This window comes from Leopardus geoffroyi, chromosome C1 (genome assembly GCF_018350155.1).
Source record: "Leopardus geoffroyi isolate Oge1 chromosome C1, O.geoffroyi_Oge1_pat1.0, whole genome shotgun sequence".
NCBI lineage: Eukaryota > Metazoa > Chordata > Mammalia > Carnivora > Felidae > Leopardus > Leopardus geoffroyi.
The window spans coordinates 58,720,451-58,745,503 of NC_059328.1; the positions used below are offsets into that span (position 1 = coordinate 58,720,451).

Sequence of the window (25,053 nt, forward strand, 5' to 3'; positions counted from 1 at the left end):
CATTAAATAAAATGTTTGAAGTTCACAGTGGAGGCCATGGGTGCGAATAAAGTCATTGAGAAAGAACAAAGCAAAGAGCTGAGTGCTGAGCACAGAACCTTGAGGGATTGGTCACAGCAGGGTGAGAAGAAGGGGAGCCAGGGAAGTAAAGTAAACATGACCAGAGAGGCAGGAAGACATTCAGCCAGTGCATCACACATCCCAGAAACAACCTCCCCATGGACTACCATCTGGCAAATTCCTGCTTGTGTGTTCTTTCATTTCATGCTCACGTCGTGTTTCCTACTTTGGAAAGGCTTCCTTGATTGCCTCTTTCAATATAAATCCTTCTGTTCTTTGCTACCAACTGCTACTTGTGTATAATTTGCTCTTTATAGAAACTATCCCTTCATATTTCTGTCTGAATTTGTCTTAATGCTTGACTGTAAGCATCCTGAGGACTAGAATAATATTGAATCCATTGCCTACAGAAGATGCTTAATAAATGTTTGTTGAATGGAACAGTTTGGGAAACACTGAGTACCATTTAGTTTCCCTCAGAATGGGCCAGTAGAAAATCCATCTAACTGTATTCCCATTCGATGTTCCTAATTACAATTACTAGCAGTTCTCCAAGTAACCCCTGTTGATCTCTGTTCCTAGAAAACTCATCTCATATTAATTGCCTAATGAAGTCCTACTAATCTTTCAGAGCCCAATCACATCTTCCAGGAGGCCTTTGTCACTGCCAACCCAGACATCAAACCACCATCAAAGCCCCCAGACCCAAAAGTTAATCATCTCTCTTCTGTAGGAACTCTGTTTTATGCAGTTTGTGATTCCACATTTTTTTTTTTTTGCCCTGACTATGCACTATGATTCTGATGTGTTCATCTCTGTGTCTTACATCGTAAACTTTGAGCTTCTTCAGTGGAAAACCAATGTCTTGAAGATCTGTGGCTCCAGCAGCTATCACAGAAGCCAGCACATGATGGTGGGTACTTGGGAAATGGGTCAGGAATTGGATCAGCTTATGGCCATCATGTGGGCCACCACTAGAGGGCACTAGCAGCTCAGTCAGACTGGCAGTACTTAAGGTGTTCCCATAGGCTGAGACTCCAAGACAGGGCCCTTTGTGAAGGCACCAGAACTCAAACTTGGACTTTTTTATTTCACCCTGGCAACAGGACGAAGGTGGTTGCGCTTATTTCTGCCTCAATGTCTCTGTTCTGAATAGCTTATTGGATTTCTAGTTACCTTTTCATCCTCCATGCTCTCTCACATACATGTGTTCTCCTTACCTCATCAGGTATGTCTAAGGAACAACTCTATTCACATCACCTCTTTTTAGCATATTGTTCAAAGCCCTGTGCAGTTGCCCAACCTGCCTTTGCAATCGTATGTCTGCCACTGGTCCTGATCCTCCCTCATCCTGCAAAAGCTCAAGAAATATTTTTTGAACTGTGAAGTAATGGTTTTTCCACCAGGGCCCATTAAGTCACAGACCGGAGACGAGTGATTAGTTCCAAATGATCTGGGCAGGATAGAGGCACGCAAAAATGAATAGACTGAGGTCAAGCTAAGATTTCTAACATAAATGCACACCTGATTACCTAGTAGCTGGAGCCTTATCTGACCTGAAACTGGCTCTACTCTTAAGTCCTTGTGTGGAGTCATTCAATTTTTAAGGTGCTATTTTAGTTTATCAAAAATTAAATATGCTCTCTACTCCCATGTTCCATTGGAGAAGTATACCTGTCATATTAAGATACTTCTATCAAGTTCCACAGCCTTCTTGCTAAAAGTTTGTCACAGTTAGTCACTCAGAGAATTATAAATATCTGTAGCCTCTGATGTGGTTGTGGTGGAGGAAGGGAGGAGAAAAAATGAAGAGGAGAAGGGTAGCAGTTGACTTTTGAAAAGCCATTGCCATATTAAGTATTTTGAATTGCTTCGATTGTTCTTTTCCATGGGTTTGAAGTTTATTGGACATGCTGCTATGAGTGGGTATGGCCTCATGTTGGTATAGTTGTGAGGAATGGTTGTTTTTCTTGGCCATGTGTTCATATTGTTTTTCCAGCAAGGGATAGTGTATTTCTCTTGAAGAACTATTAATAACTTGTTTCCATCTTGTGAACAGTGTACCTAACCGATGGTGCTTCCCTCTTTGCAATAGTTGTGTTTATACAATGGCTGAAAGCTTTGTGTCTCACTTCTGATGGACTCATTTTTCAAACTGAATAAAAATAGCAACCATTATTGAATACTTATTATGGCCCAGGCACTGAACCTTATGTGCACTTAATCCTCACTGCTTATAGTAATTTATAAATTAAGTTCTACTTTTATCTCCATTTTACAGATGGAGAAAACTGAGACTTGGAGAAATTGAGTAAAGTGCCCAAGGGTTACCCAGCCCTAGTTCTATGTGATGCCAAAGTTTGCATGGCAGGTATGACACCCAGATCACAAATACAGATACATATAAAATATCTCATTTGTTTATTTTTATAAAATTAACCCAAATTGTTCTCTAAGCTTGTTTTGCCAGGGTGGTAGAAAATTCAGGGGCGCCTGGGTGGCTCAGTGGGTTGAGCGTCCGACTTCGGCTCAGGTCATGATCTCGCGGTCCGTGAGTTCAAGCCCCGCGTCGGGCTCTGTGCTGACAGCTCAGAGCCTGGAGCCTGTTTCAGATTCTGTGTCTCCCTCTCTCTGCCCCTCCCCCATTCATGCTCTGTCTCTCTCTGTCTCAAAAATAAATAAACGTTAAAAAAAATTAAAAAAAAAAAAAAAAAAGAAAATTCAATTCGAATCACTACTGGAACACACCATACCATGAAGCTGTGCTGTGTGGTCCTAGAGTTAGTTGTAGTTAGTACTACATCATCTGAGATACAGTCATTTGTCTACTTACTGAGTCCCAGTGTGATCTTCACTGTTCCAGACTAGAATCCAATCCTTCTGATCTGGCCATTCTCTTGCTCCATCTCACATTTGAGGCATCAAAGGGCATCTTTGGAGTTTGGAAGTTTGGGATCTGGTGCCCAGGGTGCCACTCTCGTGGTACATCAAAGAGACATTCCTACTGCCATGGGCCACCTCCCTGGAATGCTATTTTTGCTACTGAACAATGTGTGGGTCTTGACTTTGACCTCTTCCTGAGTTTCTCAAAACCCTGTCTACTGTCATCTTCAGGATAATAGTAGCATAATTTCTTGAAAAAGCTCTCACTTCACATCACAAAGAGCCCTTTACTTTAAGCATCTTCTGTTTTCCACTGTGAAAAAATACCAGAGGCTAAGAAATAACAAATGTTTAGCTGTGAGGTAGGAAAATATAGGAAGAATAAAGGTAAGCTAATATTCCCATAAATTGTTCTGCCACATGTGTTTTGTGTTGTTTTGTTTTTTAGGTTTTTCAGATGGGTTAGTCTGAATGGGTGTGGGTTTGCTGATAAGGTATAATGAGTTTTGATGACTGTGTCTTTTCCTTGAAAGTCTATTTTATAGAACCCACTGCCATGAATAGTAGTATTTCTCTTAAACCTCTGGTTTATTTTTGTGTGATGGATACCATGAGTCATGTGACAGATATTTCCCTCTCCGCAGGTCTTTTGGAGACATTTCGATCAGATATATGTCTGTGTATTCTGATATTCCTAAGAAATATTTTCTAGGCTGAGATGTTTGAAATAAAGAGAGATTTGTTTTAAAAATACTTCACAGGGGCACCTGGGTGGCTCAGTCGGTTAAGTGTCTGACTTCGGCTCAGGTCATTATCTCACAGTCCATGAGTTCGAGCTCATGTCAGGCTCTGTGCTGACAGCTCAGAATCTGGAGCCTGCTTCAGATTCTGTGTCTCTCTCTCTCTCTCTCTCTCTGCCCCTCCCCTGCTCGTGCTCTGTCTCACTCTGTCTCAAAAATAAATGAAACATTGAAAAAAATTTTATAAAAAAAATACTTCACATTATCATATATGTCAGGACATGGTAAGGAGGGAGACTAATGAAAGTGGCCTCAGATTCAGTCTTTTTAAATAATTTTTAACATTTCTCTTTTTAAATATATAGATTCCAGATTTTTATGTTTAACTAGCAAATATGGTGTTACTACTAAGTAACACTTGTTTATACCTGATATCACAAGTATAAAAGAAAACCAACAATATAATGCTTTCATCTTTGTTTCTCCTTAAATATTTGTTTTTCCTTCGTGGAACCGGGAGAAGAGAAAGTTTCAGGTCACCCCAGAAGGCACAGAATTGCTGGGCCAGCCATCTAGAAGCAAAGCACAATATGGACCTGTCCGTATTTATACCTCCTCCGCCCCAAGGCAATTCCACAGACTTGAACCTCCCCACCCTTCAGAACAGGAGAAAATTGAATTTATTTCCACTTAAGTTCCAGGAAGTTGCCATGTTCCCCATGGGCACTCAATAAATATTGACTAAATTGAATGTTGCCCTGTGTTATCTTCCTTTCTTTCTTTTTCCTTCCCTGGTCCTCTGACTGCTTTCTTGGGGCCTTGAAAATTATATATATATATATATATATATATATATATATATATATATATATGTATTTTTCAGATTCTTTTTGTCTCATCAGCTCTCAGTGTGAGGCCTCTCTATTTTAATATCACCTCTTTGTGTTTGTTTTCTCTGTGTGTCTTCTCTCAGTTTCTCTTGGAATCTGTTCTCTCTCTGCTTTCTTTTTCTGAGACTGTCTCTCTCTGTTCCTCTACTCCTCCCATCTCTCTGTCTCTCTGCCTGTCTCTCTCTCACAGATGTACCTTTCTGTATTTGTGTTTGTTCTCCCCCTGGAGTTATCATCTGAAGGGGTTCACAACAAGCCTTCCCAAAATGTGCTACATAGTCAGGTAGATTCTTTGAGCTGTAGTCAGTGATGTCCCAAAAGACTCAAGGAAGAGTTTTTACCATCCCCTTAGCTGCCTAAAAGAATTTAGATAGAGGGCCTTGTCCCAGAAGAGAATAAATCACCAGATGAAACTACAAGGAATATGGGACAGGTATGGTAAACTTTCTGTGTCCTATTATCTTTACTTTGCATGGCAAACATCTGTTTACCACACATTTGCTCTTCCCATTTTCCTGTGAATTGTCTTTCTCCCCTTTGAAGTCTCAGACACCTACCCCCTTCTTAGCTCAAGATGTCAATAAGCCTTAGTTGCCTGACTGTCTGGGGGTCTCATATTGTTATGGCATTCCCATATGCAATTAAATTTGTCTTTCTCCTGCTAAGTTTTCCTATGTCAATTTAATTAATAGACCAGCCAAAGGAACCTAGAAGGGTAAAAGAAAAAAATTTTCCTTCCCTACACATCAAAAATCGTTGCCTTTTTTTCCCAAGAGATTAGACATATTTGAAGATTTTTATAAGTGCTCATAATAATTAATTTTATGCTTTTCTCCCCTTGAAATAGCATGTTTAGCCCCTAAATATGGGAATGCAGTAACAGTGGATTGGTCTGTATCAACTACAATACATTCTAAGTCATGTAGAGTGATTGTGTCAACTCTCCTCTGGATTTTCTGTTTGCACTCTGCCCAGACAGCACTGCATTCCTCTGTTCCTTCTGACACAAATACGGCAACATTTCACCAGGCGACTATTAGCCTAGAGGGAATACTAACTTCCCCCTTCCCCTAGAGTTTATATCCCGTTCCAGTAATTTGGCCCCAGATACTGGCACAGAAACACTGGTTGCATAAAGTCCCTGGAGCCTGATACTTACTTTTTGTCCTCTGTGCCTCCAATTTTAAAAACTGAAATGGGACACTGGTTTGCTATTACTTTCCTACATTGACTTTCTGGTGAAGATTTGAAGGGTGTGGTCAACCGCCTCTGGGGTTTCACACAAGTAACTGTATTGCCTTGGGCATTAAAATTAATCCTCCAAACGTTATTGGTAAAATAACAAACTAATTGTTATCTAAGAAGGTATATGGAGGATTAAACTTTAAAGGTCCCTCGTACGGATAGACTAAACAAAACCTTTGCCTTTATATTTAGGAGAAAAATCATATTTTTTTCCCCTTAGACTCTCAATATTGAGAGCTTAACACGTGCCGACCACTTTATGCAAAATATCTCATTTACTCTTTACAGCAACTCTGCAAGTTAACAAGATGACCCATGTCCTCGTTTTGCAGATGAGGAACTGAGGCTAAGAGAAGTTAAGTGACTTGACAAAAATCATAGCAGAATTGAAACTTGTTGTGTGTATTTTCACGTTATTGAAATCAATTTTTGTGCCTAGAAAAGAGCTATTCAAGATTATTTTGGTGCAAAACTAGTATTCAATTAATTTGAAACCCTTGTTTTTCTTAAGCTTATATGTTAGTTTATAAATTGAATTAAGAAATTTATCAATCTAGCAAGTTTAATAATTTGAAGGAATACTTTACAACTTAATTAAATTCTTTGAATATCCAGCCACATTTATTAATGTGATATATTTTTATTTCCTTTTAAGTACACTGTGTGACTTAACAATCTTTCCAATAACTTAATTAATTCTTATAAATCTAATAAATTAAGTTTTTAGATATGGTAAACTTCAGTTTCTCTTAAATGTTTCAAATGAAATTTCAATCTGAAATGTTAAGTCTAAAGCAATGAATCAATTACTCATTTTAACTTGGAATTATAAGATTTACCTCTTATTCTAATAGGTCTAATTTTCTTGAACAGTACAAATAATTAAACTTTGAAATAAGCACAGATTCCTAAAAACAAATATTTTAATGCTTTTATATTTTGGTTTTCTTATTCATAAAACAAAATTTTGCTATCATTAAAAGATAAGGACACAATGCTATCTCCCCATTAATTTTGATGTTACTTTCCTAAAGTAATTTTAGGAGATGCCTTCTCAATTTTCTGAGGTTTCTTAAATACCAGAATTATCAACAGGACATGACTGGACCCTTATCTGTTGGGACAATGTGTCTGTTGGGACACATTGAGATCTATTTACCTAAGTCAGTTCTCTCTGTGGTAGACAGCATTCCAAGATGACTTTTAAGATTTCTGCCCCCTAGTGTGCACAACCTGTATAACCACCTCCCCTTGGGTGTGGGTAGAATTTGTGAATATGAGGAGTTATTACTCTTACAATTGTTACATTACATGGCAAAAGGAATTTCCCAGACGTGACGAATTTCCAGATGGAATGAATTTAAGTTAATCAAAGGGGGGGAATTTCCCAGGCAGGTCTGATTTAATCAGGTGAGCCTTAAAAGAAGCCAGAAGCAGTGAGAGTACTCTCCTGCTGGCCTTGGAAAGGGACCTTCAAGTCTGAAAGGAGGTCATAGCCCTGGATGACACCTTGATTTCAGTCTTGATTTCAGTCTGATAAAACTGAGCAGAAGATCCAGCCAACCCACATCCAGAGTCCCCCTTAGGAACTGCCAGATAATAAATTTGTTTTGCTTTAACTTGCTAAGTTTGTGGTGATTTGTTAGAAATCAATTTAAAAAATGAATACATTCTCCAACAGGGGTGGTCTTACCACTTGTGTGCTTCAAGTTCAAGTTATACATACCTAAATCTTTTGTCCACTAACAGAGACCTGAATGCACCACCACCCCCAACTCCAGGCTGTTGTTCCTTGATAGGATTTTGCATCGTTTGCCAGGTGAGATATTTAAATGTCTTCCCATGTATAAGAGCTTTGTCAAATATCTAAGTTCCTGTATATAGGAACTTGAAGGAGCTCCTCTCTGTTTGTTATATTCTTCCTGTATTTGGGTCATAACTCATCTAGACAGTATAATGACATCCCATTGAATTCTTTATATCTTTCATCATTTTGCCTAACTATTCCAGTGTCAGTTTCTGGAAAACACTAGAGCCCACATCTGATTCTAGAATCAGACTCCTTCTATTCTTCCCTTTAATAAGCAGGCATAAGCTAAGTTTTGATGAACAGTCTTGAGTGTTGAAATGATATTGGGATTCCTACTTTCCCTCGTCATTCTGAGAGCATTCCAAAATCTCTCTGGCTAGTGTTCGTGGGTTCTCTCTGCTTTCTCTAAAACACTAGTAATTATATTCTGACATCATCACTTACTTAGTCCCTCAAAAATGTATAATGAGCCTTCTCTTCAATGATCCTGAAGTCCGCTTGTGCATTTATTCATTAAGCTTTTCTCTTAACAGTACAATGATAGTTGACCATAATACATAATACTCTGAGACATACAAAGAATAAAAGATAACAATTCTTATTCCATAAGATTTTATGGTCTATTTGGAAACAAGATATGGATACAAAAAAATCAATAATTTTGCATACAAAATCATAAAGTTTAAGTGATACATGTTAAGTGACATGACTGGTAAAAATACTAAGTGGAGGTACAGATTAGAGTAAGTTAAAAAATGCAGAGCAAGTAGAATTTAAGTTCATTTATTCATTCAACAAGCATATATTTAGAGTCTCTGATGTGTCAGGTGCTATGTTAGGCACTGAGGGGCCAAGGATAAGGCACAGTCACCCTCTCCATCAAGCTAACATCATAGCTGAGAAAACAAAAGCATAAGAAAAGTATGAGGACACACACTATGACAAACACTATTATGATGGTGTATACAATATGTAATGCAAAGGAAGTGGAGAGAGGGATTAGGCTGACGATAAAGATGGGTGGAAGTCAGTGGTGAGGGAGCCTTTCAAGAGGAGACATTTTCGTTGAGCCTTCTGGCAGAAATAACACTTGTCTATTCAGCCATGCCAAGAACTACCCCAAGCACTGTATACTAATGCTCATATAATCCTCCCAATGACTTCATTTGATCAAGGATATAACGGCAGTGTGGAGTAATTCCCAAAGATGACACTGAGGTCATTCGGTCACATCTCCTCCAGCACGGCTCCAGTCTCCAATCAAAGCTATTCTCGTCTCTCTCAGACTTTTGCAGACTGGTCTCTCTGCTGCTGCCATTGCCTTACACCTGGTCTCTTTGTGATCTTTCAAAGACACAAATCAGATAATGTCAGTGCTCTGAACAAACTTTCCAACAGCTTCCCATCTCACTTGCATTAAAACCTAAGGTTCTTAGCACAGCTTTCAAGATCCTGTGTGATTTTGCCCTCACTCCTGTGACATCATTACCTACCACTCTCTCCTGAATCCATCATTCTACAGCCACCTTTCTCCCTCTTTGCTGCTCCTTGAATGCACCAAGAATGCTCCTTGCTGATCCCCCTGTCTGGGACACTGTCCCCCAGATATTGGCATGCCTCACTTCCAGACCTCAATTCAGGTCTCTGATCAAATGTCATCTTCTCAGAAAAGCCTTCCTGACCAGCTGTGGAAAACACAACGCACTCACCTCTCTGCTCCCACTTCACTCTGAATCCTTACCCTGCTTTATTTTTCACTGTGACACTAATCAGATATTTTCTGTCTTCATCAATGAGAATAACGTCCTTGAACTTTATACTCCTCTTTACTTTATCCCCAACACGCAACACAAAGCTGGCACTAGAGGCTCAGTAAGTGGTGTTGAATCTGTGTATTCATTAATAAATGAAGTGATTTGTCAATGGTCACATTCTGGGTGTGTGGCAGGGTTGGCCTTTGTCTCACTCTAGACTCCAAGTTCTTAAATACTTCTTACTACTAAGGAAGAAGGGGAAAAATACATTGACACTGGGGAAAGCTGCAGCATAGAGGATGTGAGAATGAGGGTGCTGATATAAAACTAGGAAGATGGTTTGGGACAGATCGTGAAGGATTTGGAAGTCTTGGAAAAGAAGCTTATAATTTCCCCTGTGAGCATGGAGAGGAGGCTTGCAGCATGGAGAGGAGGCTTGCACCCTCTAAATATGAGTGGAGAGAGCTTGAGACCATCTGACCTGGGGAAAGGGCATTTATATACAATTTAATGACACTTCAGATCTCTTTTCATTTCCATTACAATTCTACAGAACACTGCACTCTCTAAGGGACTAAGTGGAGAATTTAGCAAATAGATTCCTTCCTAGTATTTTTCACACCTGACCTGGTATAGACTTTTAAATGCTGAATCTTTGAGTTATGGTTAGCTTTGATTCCTAGTCTCTTTTGGAGATCATTCTGCATATTATTAATCATAATTATTAGAATTATTTTTTATAAAAATGTGTATATGTTGTCCTTGTCTCTGTTGAGCAGCATCTTTTTATTTTTATTTCAGTATTATTTCTGTTTGTGTGTATATGGTGGGGTAGGCAAGGGGGGAGGTGAGTCTCAGGTTTCTGAATCCTACTTCCTGATATTTCTTATGGCCAGAGAAATAATTGAAGTTGGCATCTTTTCAGCTCAATTCGAGCTTCTTTATATGATGGATTTTGTTTATTGCTCTTTGTACTTATTTTCCAATGAAGTCCTTAAATAATTTCTCTCTGTTTTTAAATTTCCAAAGTTTTGTTATCCTTTCTGTGGTACATTAGGAAATATAAAGCAGATTTTACAAATCTGTTTTACATGGGAGCTGCCTGATTTATGTCAGCTATCATTTTCTAGCTGGGTGGTTATGCTAGGTTTCATAATATGCCAAAGCTCATATTCAAATACAAACTATAGACCAGCATGTAAACAAGAGGCAGAGAAATATTTTTTTTTCTTCCACTGAGCAACTCAAAATAAGGATGGGAAAAGACAGCTTCATATGGGTTTAACCCTGGCTGGAAAGCAATGAAGCAACAACTCTGTCTCTTTCGTTTTGGTGGTAATCAAAGCAAGCAAAGCTGTGGGTGTTGACTCTGAAAATCAGCGGAATTCTACCATGTATGCTTGCTAGTCTCACCCTGGCCTTTCTCCAAGCTGAGTAGAGAACAGCTCCAACAAACCCCCCTGACTGAGCAGAAAAAGCACCGCATGGTTTTTTTTGTGGGAGATGCTGAAGAGGCATGAAATGCACCAGAGAGATAGTGTTTTTATGCTCTCAGGCAGATTCAAAGCTTCTGAAAAGCCACCATTCAAAGGATAAATAATAGACACCAAAGAGAACCACAGACAAGGATAGGGAAGTTCAAGAACACATAAATGTATGTATCTATGTCGATCCTCATTTTCCAGTCAGCCTTCCAAGAATTAAACATCACCAGAGATGCTGGGAAAAGGACATGCAAATCTTCGGTGGTAAGAAAGTAGGCCTTGATTTGTGTACTTGGGATTTTTTTTTCTTCTGATGGAAAGACATGGGACATAGCAGTGATGTTTACTTCATGCATTTGTGCAGATGAGAAAAAGATCTGTCTTCCTTAGAAATTCTTCTTCTCTCTGCCTGGCACCCTTGTGCTGTGAACGCCATGCAGTATGGTACTGCATATAGTTTGCAGCCATCGGAGACAGTGAGCCACAGCACATCGCAGGTTTGGGAGGTTTATTTGGAAAGTAAAATGCTTGAGAGCTGCTGAATTCATCTCGTGTTCAAAGAAGTCTTTCCCCTCTTTGGTGCCATCTTCACTTAGATTTCCATGCTGCTGAACTACTGTAGCTAGATCTATGCTAAATAGCTCCTTTGCAACATGCAAATTAATGCCCCCAAATCTAAACCCAGTGCACCAAAAGAATTTCCACTTAAGGTTGTGCTCCATTTGTTGATTTATATTTATGTTCTGTTAATAATAAATATGATTATCTTATTTCTCTGTTGGAGAAGTTTAGTTTGAAGATGGAAAGGCAATTATTTTAATTTTGGTTTGTATATAAAGATTAACATATCTTGCATTCAGAAAAAATTAAACTACCACAAAAAATGAAGACAAGAATCATGATACCAGTTGAATAATATTTGAAATTAGGTGTTAAGATCAGGTTTCCATTCTAGGCAATATATAATTCTTTTTATAAAGTTTATGCTTGATAGTTTTTTTCTTGCAGTGACAATCTATTAGATGATTCCTGATGTTATATCTTGATAAAAACTTGAGACAAGAAGGAAAAATGTCAGATTACTAACTTCCTCTTGAAAGCCCCAGGTATCTGTGAGGACTCCTTCTTAGGCTCCTTCTCTTGGGTCAGTTTTCTTTCTTTACTTTTAGGAGTTACCTTCCATTTTACTTTATACCATAGCTCTTTTCCTGTCTTTCATTCCCAAATGTCACCTTTGGGACACTTGACCTTTACTGTGTGACTACTTGAAGTTGTACATTAAGCATGCATGAATTCTTCTTCACCTCTTTCAGAAACTTCATTTGGTGTTTCTATGTTATACCATTTCAATTCAGCTCAATTCAACAATTATTTCTTGATAGACTATTATGTACAGACACTAGACAAGGACTTTGGGGGACATCAAGTTGAAGGAAAGATAGACCTTGCAGTCAGCATTCAATAGGAAATAGCAACAACAGTAATAACAACTGGCATTTAACTTTTATTCAGTGTAGACCTAGAAGTCGTAGCCACAGCAGTCAGCCAAGAAAAAGAAATAAGATGTATTCATATTGCAAAGTTAAACTGTCGCTATTTGTAGGTGACATGATACTATATGTAAAAAAAAAAAGTCTTTTTTTAATCATTTTTAAAATGTATTTATTTTGAGAGAGAGAGAGAGAAAGTAGGGGAGGGGCAGAGAAAGCAGAGAGAATCTCAAGCAGGCTCTGTGCTGTCGATGCAGAGCATGATGTGGAACTCAGTCCCACAAACCATGAGATCATGACCTGAGCTGAGATCAAGCACCAGATGGTTAATGAACTGAGCCACTCAAGTGCCCTGATACATAGAAAATCTTAACAATTCCACCAAAAAACTACTAGAAGTAATAAACAAAAACAGTAAAATGGCAAGACACAAAATTAATACCCAGGAATTGGTGGTGTTTCTATAGACAAACAACGTCACAGAAAGAGAAATTTTAAAAACAACACTGTTAACAATTGCACCAAAAAGAATAAACTACCCAGTAATAAACTTAACCAAAGAGGTGAAAGACCTTGTACTCTGAAAACTATAAAATCCTAATGAAAGAAATTGAAGATGACACAAACAAATGGAAAGATATTCCATGCTGATGGACTGGAAGAATTAATATTATCAAAATGTCCATATTACCTAAAGCAGTCTACACATTTAATGCAATCCCTATCAAAGTACCAACATCATTTTTCACAAAACTGGAACAAATAATCCTAAAATTTGTATGGAACTACAGAAAACTCCAGGTAGCCAAAGCAATCTTAAGAAAGAAGAACAAGTCTGGATATATCACAATCCCACATTTCAAGATATACTACAAATCTGTAGTAATCGAAACAGTATGGTACTGGCACAAAAATAGACACCTAGGTCAATGGAACAGGATAGACACCCCAGAGATAACGCACATATATAATGTCAATTAATCTATGACAAAGGAGGCAACGATATACAATGGGGGAAAGATAGTCTTTTCAACAAATTGTGTTGGGAAAGCTGGGCAGCTACATGCAAAAGAATAAAACTGGACCACTTTTAACAGCATACACAAAAAGCAACTCAAAATGGATTAAAGACCTAAACAAGAGACCTGAAATGATAAAAATCCTAGAAGAGAACCCATGCAGTAATTTCTCTGACAGCCATAGCACATTTTTCTAGATACATCTCCGGAGGCAAGGGAAACAAAAGCAAAAATAAACTATTGGGACTACATCAAAATAAAAGTTTTTGCACAGCAAAGGAAACCATAAACAAAACAAAAAAACAAACCACCAAATGGGAGAAAATATTTGAAAATGATATATCTGATAAGGGGTTAGTACCCAAAATATATAAAGAACTTATACAACTCCACACTGCTGGATGTGAGTGATTCCATCTTGTGCACCACATACATTCACAGGAGTTTTGATCTATTTCTTTCCTACCTTAAACACACTAAGCCCTCTTACTTTCTTCATATTTATTTGAATGCTATCCTCTCTGGAACCTGCTTCTTGGCCACAGTGACTTCTACTCATCTTGTAAAACTCACTTTTAGCTTCCCCAAGCTGGGCTTTCCTGACACATTCCCCCCTGGGGGGGCATTAAGTGGCTCATCTTTGGATTTCATCTACAACCAGCAAATCCAGTCACACAAAACTTACCCCACTCCTTTGTCTATTTCTTTTTTTTTTTTTTTTTTCAACGTTTATTTATTTTGGGGACAGAGAGAGACACAGCATGAACGGGGGAGGGGCAGAGAGAGAGGGAGACACAGAATCGGAAACAGGCTCCAGGCTCTGAGCCATCAGCCCAGAGCCCGACGCGGGGCTCGAACTCACGGACCGCGAGATCGTGACCTGGCTGAAGTCGGACGCTTAACCGACTGCGCCACCCAGGCGCCCCTCCTTTGTCTATTTCTAATCCTAGGCCATGAGCTGCTAACAGGCAGGGACTCTCATTTATCACTGATGCCCAACTGACGATTGTTTAACAAAAGAATGAAGAAACAATAATCTAAAAATTATTCCTCTTTGATTTTGGAACGCATTTCCTGTATTCCAGTTTGCTATAAATACAATCACCCACAACTGGAGATGTCACCCAAGGACTTATGGTTAAATATTGATAAAACAACCAGAAACATTTCCATGAAATTTAAATGTTTAGCACCTCTAGTGCTGCTCTTTCCTTCACTCCTTGTTACTCTTTGTAGAGGTTCTCTCCTCTTCTCTAACTGATAAAGGCGAATCTTAAGAAATAAAACAAGCAAAAAAAAGCACCTCCAGTTTTAAAATGTGGGAACATCAAATGACAGCCCCAACTGCTTGACGGAATGAAAACAAGGTCAGTGTCTTATCCTTCCACAGTGGTTGCCCCCCCACCCCCAACGCCGAGCCAGAACTGTCTCTCGAGCCATGCTGTTTGTTTTACAGCTTGCGGACTTGCACAAAATTCTTTTTCTCTAACAACAACAATCATAAAAATAGCATGGTCTTTTTTGCAACCTTACTCATAGCCTAAGGAAAGGAAGATTACAAAATTATGCCAGCATAAGAGCATCAGCTGAGATCCCAAAAGGTCCTAACAATACTTGGCAAATACTTTTTATAATTTGAAGAACTGAGTAAGAGAGACATATGCTATGAGTCTTAGAAAAAGACATTTGAGGTTGCCCTTAAAAGTGGGAATGCAGCAAATCAACACAGTCTTTGCCGTGAAATTCTCACTCAACTGAGAAGGGCAAACCCGAAATAGGTCTGAGTCAGTTTTGAAAGGGCTTCCTCCAAGACAGAAATGCATTTCTTTACAGTCATCCCATGAACAAGTATTATGGAGCACCTACTATACGATCTCTGGTGTGAAATACCCAGAAGTGAGGTAGTAAAATGTGGAGTTTCAGGGGGAAAAAAGACTGGGGGCAGACAGACCTGTATTTCAGTCCCAGTTCTCTCACTTATTCGCTGTTGCTTTGAGGCTTGTTAGTGAGCCTCTCTTAACCTGTGCTTCTTTGTCTATAACATGCTGATAATAACCCTACCTCAGCTTTGTTCTGACGCTTAAACAAGATCGTGTATTCAGAGAGCTTAGCAAAGTGCCTGGCACCGAGTGGCGCTTAGTAAACGGTGGCTATCACCTGCTGACATGTATTTAACATGGCTGGTACCAAGCACAATCAATCTCAAATGAGAAGCATACAGAGAAAATCTGTCACAAGTGAAAGTACGTCTCTAGTCTTCGTGTGCTCGTAAATTATACCAGGCCCTCCAAGGATAAACACAACCCTACTCTCTGTCCTCCGCCAGTAATTATAACCTCCATTAAAGCAAGAACATTTCTTCGTTTTCCTTTCTAGCTTTCTAGAAAGAAACCATTCCCACACCAAACCAAACACCATTCCCACAGCATATCTTGAAGTATATATTGAACAAGATTTCATCAATATCCTTTCTGCGGTTAGGTGATTGGCTCTTGGAAAGCAGAAACAAGGTCCACTATTTGTCTTGTTTTTTATGCTGTTACTACTGAGTACAAACTAGAGGGGAACTAAGGACAAAACAAGACAGCTCAGATTGGATCTAATTTACTAGCTCCATCCAAAAGATCCCAGATCATTGTCCTAATGTAGCCTGAGGGAAGGTACCCATCATGTGCCAAATACCTTATGTTACCAAACCTAATTTTCATGCTAAGCCACATGAGGTAGATACACATTTCCCCATGGTATAGAGGAAGCCAAGGCTCAGAGCAGTGAAGGCTTTTCCAAAGCCAGGCAGCTAAGTAGGCAGCACCTCGATTTAATCTAGAAGAGCCTGATGCTTTCTCCCACAGCACACAGCCTATTGATTCAGCAGTGACAGTGGTTTTAAGAATAATATCGGAACAGGGCCAACATGCTGTGCATGGAGTGTAGAATATTGGTCACTCTGCTAAGAGAGCATCTTTTCTTGTGACACTGTTATTTCCTGATGAGGCTACCTCACCAGGACTTTCCCCAGCATCTGTCTTATCCTGGTAGGTGTCAAGATCATAGAGAGAAACCATTTTTTTTTTTTTTTCACTAAAATCCAGCTCCCTGAGTTCATATGTCAGTGTTCAGGCAGGAATGTGAAATGCCTTTTACATGACTAAAATCTCTTCCCTGAATAGTCAAGACTTTTCCATGAATGGATAGAATTTTATAATACAAGATGTTCAAATAGGTCAGGAAAAATTCCTTTGAAAACTACTGCCAAAATGAAATTCTCCAAGTGTTCCGGTCGAAAGTACGTTTGCTGGTAGGAATACAAACAACAGAGAAAATTCATTTGTTGATAGCTTCCCTGATATTTTAATTATACTCTCCAAATTCTGTTTTTTTCCTCGATGTAACAATTTTATTCTCAAAATAAAAATGTTTAATCCACATGTAATAGTAAAATTAATGCATTATCTTTTTTCCTTGCTGTAAAATGAAATTAAAAATGCCAAGAAGCACATTTTGCTTCCAGCAGAATGGAAAGTAACCTTTTGAAGGGCCTGATAAATTTGATTTCTTATGTAGTTTTCTGATAATCATCAGTTTAACTCTGTTAAATACCAAGTGGCATTTTAAGCCTGCAAGTCTGCCAGAAAACTACATTGAATTCCCAGTGTCTAAAGTGACCTTGAATAGCTTAACACATTTCAGTATCTTTCTGGTTGTCTGATATGAGGCATATTTGGTTATTTTCATTGCCTTGTTGAAGGCAAACTTAATATGTCTTAAAAAAATGTGTTACATAATTTGTTCAACCCATGGAGGAAAATTAGAATTTTTAAAAATACTGTGAATTTTTAAATTCCTGTGCCATTTGGTTGAAAGCTCACCTTTAAGCAAAAGAACATTAAAGTTACTCTTTGCTTTTTGAAATCTCTCCCTTGAAAGCCACTCCTATCCTCCTCAGAGATCTGCTCATCTTTATGAGAGACTTATAGAGTAGATGTTATTTTTTAAAGGTATTATTTAATTATTTTGAGAGAGAGAGAGCATGCATGCATGCAGGTGGGGAAAGGGGAGAGAGAGAGGGAGAGAGAGAATCTCAAGCAGATTCTGCGTTGTCAGCACAGAGCCCAACGTGGAGCCCAAACCTATGAACAGAGAGATCATGATCTGAGCCTAAATCAAGAGCCAGATGCTTAACCAACTGACTCACCCAGGTGCCCCTGGAGTAGATGTTATTAATTCCACTTTATAAATGATGAAAATGAGACTCAAAGAATGTACATATTGTGCCTCAGAAAATGCGACTATAAAGGGGCAAAGGCAGGGCTCAAACCACTGGGTCTGATACCAGGTCCAATCTTTTAACCTGAAACATGACTTTCTTAGCATTCCCTTGTTTTTCTCTCCTTAAAGTTTCTCTCTTGATATTTTAACTTTGAATACTCCCTCAGCACCATAGTGAGAGGACAGAATTCTGACACAGATATGACAACTAGAAGACATGAATAAGTAATTTATAGGTCATGATCTTTACCTATCCTTTTTTTATTTTCTCAAAACTACTTGATAGTTGATAGTTCACCCTCTGTGTGTATAGGGCTTTCTGAGCAAGTCTTTTGCTGGGCATGAATAACAAAGCTAACAATCTAAGGTTAATGTGGTTACTACCCTTTTCTTCTAAAGTTTATTTATTTATTTATTTATTTATTTATTTATTTATTTATTAAAGAGAGAGAGACAGAGCATCTGCAAGGGGAAGGGCAGAGAAAGAGGGAGAGAGAGAGAACCCCAAACAGACTCTGGGTTGTCAGCACAGAGCCCCACGCAGGGCTCCATCTCACAAACTGTGAGATCATGACTTGAGCTGAAATCAAGAGTCAGACACTCAACAGGTTGAGCCATCCAAGGGCCTCAATGTGGCTAGTATTCTAAAGGTTTGAACAAGCTTGTCTCTATCCCTAAATAAGATGAGTGGTTCCAGGATTCAACTAGTTGCTTATGGTCAATTATTGCCTTTGAATAGCAGTAACTCCTTATTCCATGCAACTACAAAATCATGAAAAATCCAACATAAAGGCTAATTGAATCAGCATCACTTTATAAATGAGTTTGGGAGATGCAAAGCTGAAATTTGGATTCCAGATTCTGCAAAGATGTTTTAGAATGCTCTGCTCAGTCCCTGCAGTGAAGATTTCACAAAAACAAGGTTCTGTTTCACAGAAAGTGCTCAGAGCATACTTGAGGAAGAAAATATAGAGAACAGGAAAGGAGCCAGGTCTCACATAATGTTATGTACAGGACTGTGACATCAAGTTGACACTGTGTCCTCTTGACAGACTGTTTTGTTTGCATCTGTCATCATAGAAGACAACGAGAGTTTCAAAGCTCAAGCTAATTTCACAAAGGGACTTTCAGCAGTGGTCAAGCAGTTGTACTAGACCAAGGGTGCCAAATAAATGCTTTCCACAGATCCTGGCAGTCGGTGACAAAGTCCCTGTAAAATCAGAGTAAGATTAGGAAGTAAGAGCAATGCAGTCCTTACTCTCATGCTGTTTGGTAGAAGGCTGCACCTGGGAAAGCAGGCTGCACCTGCTTTCTGGGAAAGACTGCCCTTTGCAATGAAATGATAACATTCCTAAAAGTTTTGGCATTAAAATATCTCCTGTTTGAAAAGAATAAGATAATAGATTTCAGGTTTGTTTGTATTTTTTTTATCCTTAATTAAATTACAAGTTGGCCATTGTTAGGGATTGAATTTAGTCCCCTAGCTGAAGTTTTAATCTCCAGTACCTGTGAATGTGACCTTATTTAGAAATACAGTCTTTGGAGATGATCAAGTCAAGATGAAGTCATTAGGGTGGGCCCTACTCCAATATGACCGTGTCTTTATGAAAAGGGGAAATTTGGACACAGAGACAGATACAAACAAAGGAAAGATGAAGTGGAGATAATGGGAGAATGTCATCTACAAGCCAGGGAATGGCAAAGAATGCTAGCAACCCCCCAGAAGCTAGGGTAGAGGCATGGAACACATTCTTCCTCACAAACCCTCAGAAGGAACCAAATGTGCCCACACCCTGATCTTTGTTTCTAGCCTCCAGAATCTTGACACAATACATTTCTATTATTTAAGCCTCCTAGTTTGTGATGACTTGTGTGGCTGCTCTAAGAAATTAATGTAGCCATCCTAGATCAATTATCTATTTTTCTTTTATTTTGTTTTGCTTTTTGAAATTTTACTAGTTATTGAAATCTCAAAGTCTGGAAACCCTTAAACCAAATTGCCTTAAAATCCCATCCAATCTTAAGATTTTATGATGTTTTACACTGTTGAACATTTTTCCTAATTTTTCTGATTAGTCATTAAGTGCCCACAGGATTGGAGACATCCAGATTCTCCTTAAGAAAGCAGAGTACAAACAGGAACAACATGTAGGTGTTACAGGGCCAAACCTGAGAAAATATCTCAGCATATGGCTTGAAACATTGAATGTGGATGCTCGATTGATTTCTTTCCCTGTAGTTTGAGTAGAAATAAAACTCGATGCTCCTGGTATAATATATAAGGATCCAACACTCCTCTGGCCATGGATCTGATGAAGGTGTATGTTTCTCAGAAAGTTAGGGAAGGGTACCCAAAAATCTATGGCATCTTCTATTTGGTTCATCAGACAGTCCTCATCTCTCATGGGTCACGGTAACTCTTTTTCCTTTCCTTTCTCCTCCTCAGCAAGCTACACAAGAGGAGATTAGGGGCAGTGAGGTATGTTTTACCAGATCGTGCTTGAATGCACTGACGAGGGCCCCATTTCCGTTGCTCAGATGGGTTTGAAAAAAATCCAGCTGGGAATTCATCCATTTACTCACTCATGCATTTATCCAGTGAATAAAAAAAAAAAAAAAAAGAGGAGACCCAGGGACACCAATCCATGCTATATATCACACTGTCATAAAATGACTCTATAATTATAATAACTAGTATGTGTTAAAAATCTCTACCTTCATTTTATAGATGAGCTAAAATAATTGAGCTTGTCCTTGGTTCTACCACTGATGAATGCAGTAGCTTGACCTTCATTCTGTATGTCTCCTCTCCATGTCTCCTCTATATGAAGATGCCTGCCCTTACAACCCACCAGACTGGTGTATACACATCACTGTACCCTAAGACATGCCTTCACTCAGGAGCTGGCTTCTCCCAGTCTCTACACACCTCTAACCAAAGTCTATCACCTCACAAAAAAACTGGTCTCCAGAAAAACTTCCAGAATTCCTGGTCTCCATCCTTGCTCAGCCAGCCTCCCAGCACTTAGATTTTTAATTGTGTAACTTCTGTTTGTTTGTTTTGCATTTATTGGAATGCTGTGCTGTGTTTGATATCAGCATGTCTGTGTGTTTGATTTTATCTCCCTGGAAGATCATCTGCTCTTTAAAGGGAAATACTGTATCCCCTAGTTTCTAGTCCTAACCTCGCTGCTAAAGAGATAGACAATATTAGTTATATCACTTAATCTATTTGAACCTCCATGTCCCAACTGATATAAAAAGAAGGTGGTGGGAAGATGCAGTCTATCAACATCTCTTACCCTGGTAGTGTGTATATAGGTCTCCCAAGCATCCCTGTCCTTTGCTGGCTCTGAGAATTGCCCAGTTGAGGCTCATGGCCATATTTGCTCATGTGAAGGCTACTCTGGTCTTATCAATGTAGACCACCCCCACATCTCTGCTGGGCAACACTACTGAGTGTAGACTCAGGCAGCCCACACTGCCGCCTAACCTGATCTTCCTGTTTATCTCCTCTCCCTTTCATTTGCCATAGAGTCATAAATACTGCTCCAGACCAAGATGACAGATTCTTCTCCAGATCCTCCTCATCTTTACAGACACCATTCCACCTTCCTAAAGTACGTTTACACTTCCTGCTTCCTCGATCCATCCCTACTCCTGTAAGACATGGTCATTCCTCACCCATTCCGTGAAGGCTTTGCTGACCACCAATCTGCCATCAGAATCTGTGCAACTGCTGTAGCATTTAAAAATATTTGTCCCTCTGCATTTTAACTGCATCATATAGAAATAACATAGTGAAATGCTTATGAGCGTAGTTGTCTTGGTTTCAGACTGCCTACCTTTATAATCATCACTGTGCCACTTACTAGCTATTTGCCCTGGACAAATTATTGCTCTGCACCTCAGTTTGCTCATCTGTTGAATGAGGATAATAATAGTATTTATCACCTGGAATGTTTTTAAGGATTGATGAGTTAATGCATGAAAGCACATAGAATAGTGAACATATTATTGAGTTAACACTATGCACGAATACCACCCCATATCTCTTTTTCCCTCTAGGATTTCAAATAAGAAAAGAACTAACTCGTTATAACATCAGATTTGTAAAGTCCTAAGATCTCCTTTTCTTTCTTTTAAATCTCCCTTTTCATCAACCACTTCATATCCTGGTACCCTCTCTCCTTCAATTGTCTGAGGTAATAATGTTGACCTGCCCCTCTGCCTGATATTTAAGTAATGCACCACGAATTAGACCATTCCTGTATAATAGGACAGGGTGCAGCTTGTTGTTGGAAAGATGGAAAGACATAATATATGTGAAAATGCCTGAACATGTAGATTCATTCAAAGAATGTTCATTAAGCACCTTTTCTGTACTTAGCATGTGCCACCAGATCCTGGGAATACAGTCCTTGATTCATGTTGTTTCTGTTTAGTGAAGGATACAGACAACTCTATCTACAGTTGGGATGCGATGTGATTAGTTGTGATGAAGGGAGGAAACCGGATGCTATTATAACCCACAGTGCATATAATTGTCTCCAAAAGTAGAAGAAGGCTTCCTGAAGAAAGAGCACCCAGGCTGAGTCTCAAAGGTGGAATGGGAACCAATCAGCCTTGGAAGAAGGGAAGTCTCCCAGGCTAAAGGATAACCACAGGGGAGAAGACAGAGAGGCCCAGAGCCCCGCTGTGCTTTGGAACTACTACAAGAAATTCTGAGTGATTGAGGAGTGGGAAGAGATAAGCATGGACCAGATTATAAAGGGGTTTTATGCTTCTGCCTGGATTTTACCCTGCAGGCAAGGGGGGAGCACTTTGCATTAGGCAGGGGATTAACAGCACCAGATCTGGGTTTATACTGGCAGTAGTGTGAACAGTAAGTTGCAGAAGACTGTGGTAGAAACCAAACAGGGTTTTGTGGGGTTATTCCAATAACCTTCATGAGAAAATGCTTAAGGACCTGAACTAAGGGATGCGGATGAAAAGACCAGAGGAAAAAAAGGCAAAATTAAACAAATAACCTAGCAGAGAAAATACATAAAGTTCACAACAGTTGTTTTTGGGGTGTAACTGTACTATATCTTTCAGTGATTCAGTGTCAGATTCCTCAACATTTTAACAGACTTTCTAGATGCAGCGAGTGTAATGGTAGGAATTTTGAGTGCATCCCAGGTGGTCTTTGAACGGTAAGGACTTTGGAGGGTGCCTCACCCACATCTCAGTGGCCACAGTCTTTCCCATGGAGGTGCAGCCTTGGGTTGCAAAAATAACCCAAAGCTACCAATTTTATCCCTAATTTTCTTTGGCACATTTATTTAGATACAGAGCCTGTTTCAGATTAACTTTAATTTTATTTCTTATCTTACAGACCTCTGTCCCTATTTCTTTGCTGGATCACTGCCAAACCCCAAGCTCCTATCATGCACAGTAACTATTTCCTTCTTTGTGGGCGGACAGGCTGCTGGAGCTAAAGGGAGAAGGAGATGTTTTCTGCTGTATATATATATATATATATATATATATATATATATATATAACATGGCTGGACCTTGAAGCATGGCTGCTTTGTATCCTCATCCTGGGTATCAGGCTCTTGTAGTGTACAGGAACCAATGACCGAGTGTCCACAGCTCTGAGTAATGCTAAGTGTAGACTGAACCACCAGAGACTCCTTAAGTTTGCTTTTATATCCCTTCTGTTGATAATTTTATATTGTAACTGTGTATAAATGATAAATTGAGGGAGGAAAGAGACTGTGAACATATTGCATTAAGCATTTCTATGAAGATCCTATTCGTATCCTGTCTGAGGTGAGACACGAAATGTTAAGCATACAGTTTGGTGCATACGTTAACATGGGAATTGCCTTCCAGATTATATTTCAATTTTAAGAAAGAAGAAGAGTGAAAGACACAAGCACAGTTTTCTGTAGGAGACCACTGCCATATGGAACTTTGTATGCTCCAGGAAGAGTGACAAGCCTGTACTGGAAGGTAATTGAAATTCATGACCAATTTATCTTGCATGGGCCTCTCCAAGCCCAAGTGACAAGGTGCTGATAGTCTCAACCTAAGTGGTTTGATATTCAACTGTTAGTTGCAATATATGTTGGACCAGCAGGAGGAAACAGATAGGAGGAGCTTAGACACACTGTAAGGATGTATACCAGGAATTACAGCTTAGTGAAGTTCGAATCATCTCCTCTTAGGAGAAACAGTGACACATGTGATGAGACTGATGCCCAAGATTTTGGGGAAAGATTTACAAGTAAAGCTGAGAGAAACGGGCTCATAAATTTCCTTGGCAATCCCCAGAGATCTCACCTTGAACTTAGAGGCTCAAGTGCCAAAGCTGAAACTTGAAACACTGACAGATGTCGATTTTTGGAGAAGATTGCTTTGGAGTGTGGTAGCCTTCTGTCTTGTTATTCAGATCCCCATAGTCCTAAATGGAGTTTAAATTCCCAAGTTAGGATTGGAGGAGCTGTAAGAAAATGAATAGTCGTCAGCATTGCTTTTGTATGGAGGGGTGTCATATAGAACAGGAATTGTGAAAAGCATTGGTTTTGACCAAGACTTTCATTGGGCTTGTCTAGATGTTCTATTAGTAAAAAAACAGATTATTTCAAGTAGATTACCATCACAACATTGAATAGGTATTATAGTAGGAAAGAGAAATCAAAGGTATCCATTGGCAATTGAAGTTTTGCCAGTTCCCAAGACAGATATTTGCATTCAATGATTTGTGAAACTTTTTTGATTACCTAGTACATGCCTGGCACTGTGTTGATAACATGACTAGAGATGGGCCACAGACAGTTTCTACTTGCAAAAGATTTACAGTCCAGGAAGCATGTGAGGACCACTATTCAATCTAGGAGAATCTGAGAAGTGTTCCCTTCCAAAGGAAAATCTTTTAATAAATTATGTGGAGTATACACAGCACGTGCAGCATTGGTAGTATTCAGGAAGTAGGACAACATTCAATCATCTGTTTACTTTTTCCCAAACCTAATTTTGGATTTTGAATCTAAGACTGAACAGGGATTTAGCCATAAAAAGGATGAGAAAAAACAAATAGAAAAACAAATGTGTCGAACTTCAAAAAGATAAAACCAAAGTCAAAGCACAGAGCTGAGATCTGAGGAGAACGGAGACTCACAGCTTCTCCCTGCCTTCCCCTCCCTCATACAAAGTGTTTAGTAAACTAAGATGATGTGAGTAATATCACTTATCACTGACAGGAAAACTATAAACTCCATCAAAGAATAATACTTTTATAGAAGAAATCCTACAACACACAAAAGTTGATCACGAAAAAATAAACTAGCAAGTGAGAAAAGGGAGAAAAGGGGCCCTTATTGAAAGAATAATGATGATGATAATAATAAGCCAAATAAA

At 39.1% G+C, this 25,053-nt stretch overlaps 1 protein-coding gene across 6 annotated transcripts in view; it reads right to left on the reverse strand.

The window, feature by feature from the left end:
- Window positions 1-25,053, reverse strand: part of PTGER3 (prostaglandin E receptor 3) — a 175,941-nt gene that overhangs the window by 18,560 nt on the left and 132,328 nt on the right. For 2 of the 6 annotated variants that reach the window (XM_045477840.1, XM_045477835.1), the window contains 2 exons: window positions 23,977-24,136; window positions 8,114-8,972 (listed from right to left, as the gene is read on the reverse strand). The exons of 2 other annotated variants lie outside the window; for them this stretch is intronic. In XM_045477840.1, coding sequence (XP_045333796.1) covers window positions 24,122-24,136 — 15 coding nt within the window. In that variant the 3' untranslated portion in view covers window positions 8,114-8,972; window positions 23,977-24,121. Of the gene's footprint in view, window positions 1-8,113; window positions 8,973-23,976; window positions 24,137-25,053 lie in introns of those variants that run through there. 2 more of the 6 variants (XM_045477836.1, XM_045477837.1) reach the window with 1 other exon arrangement.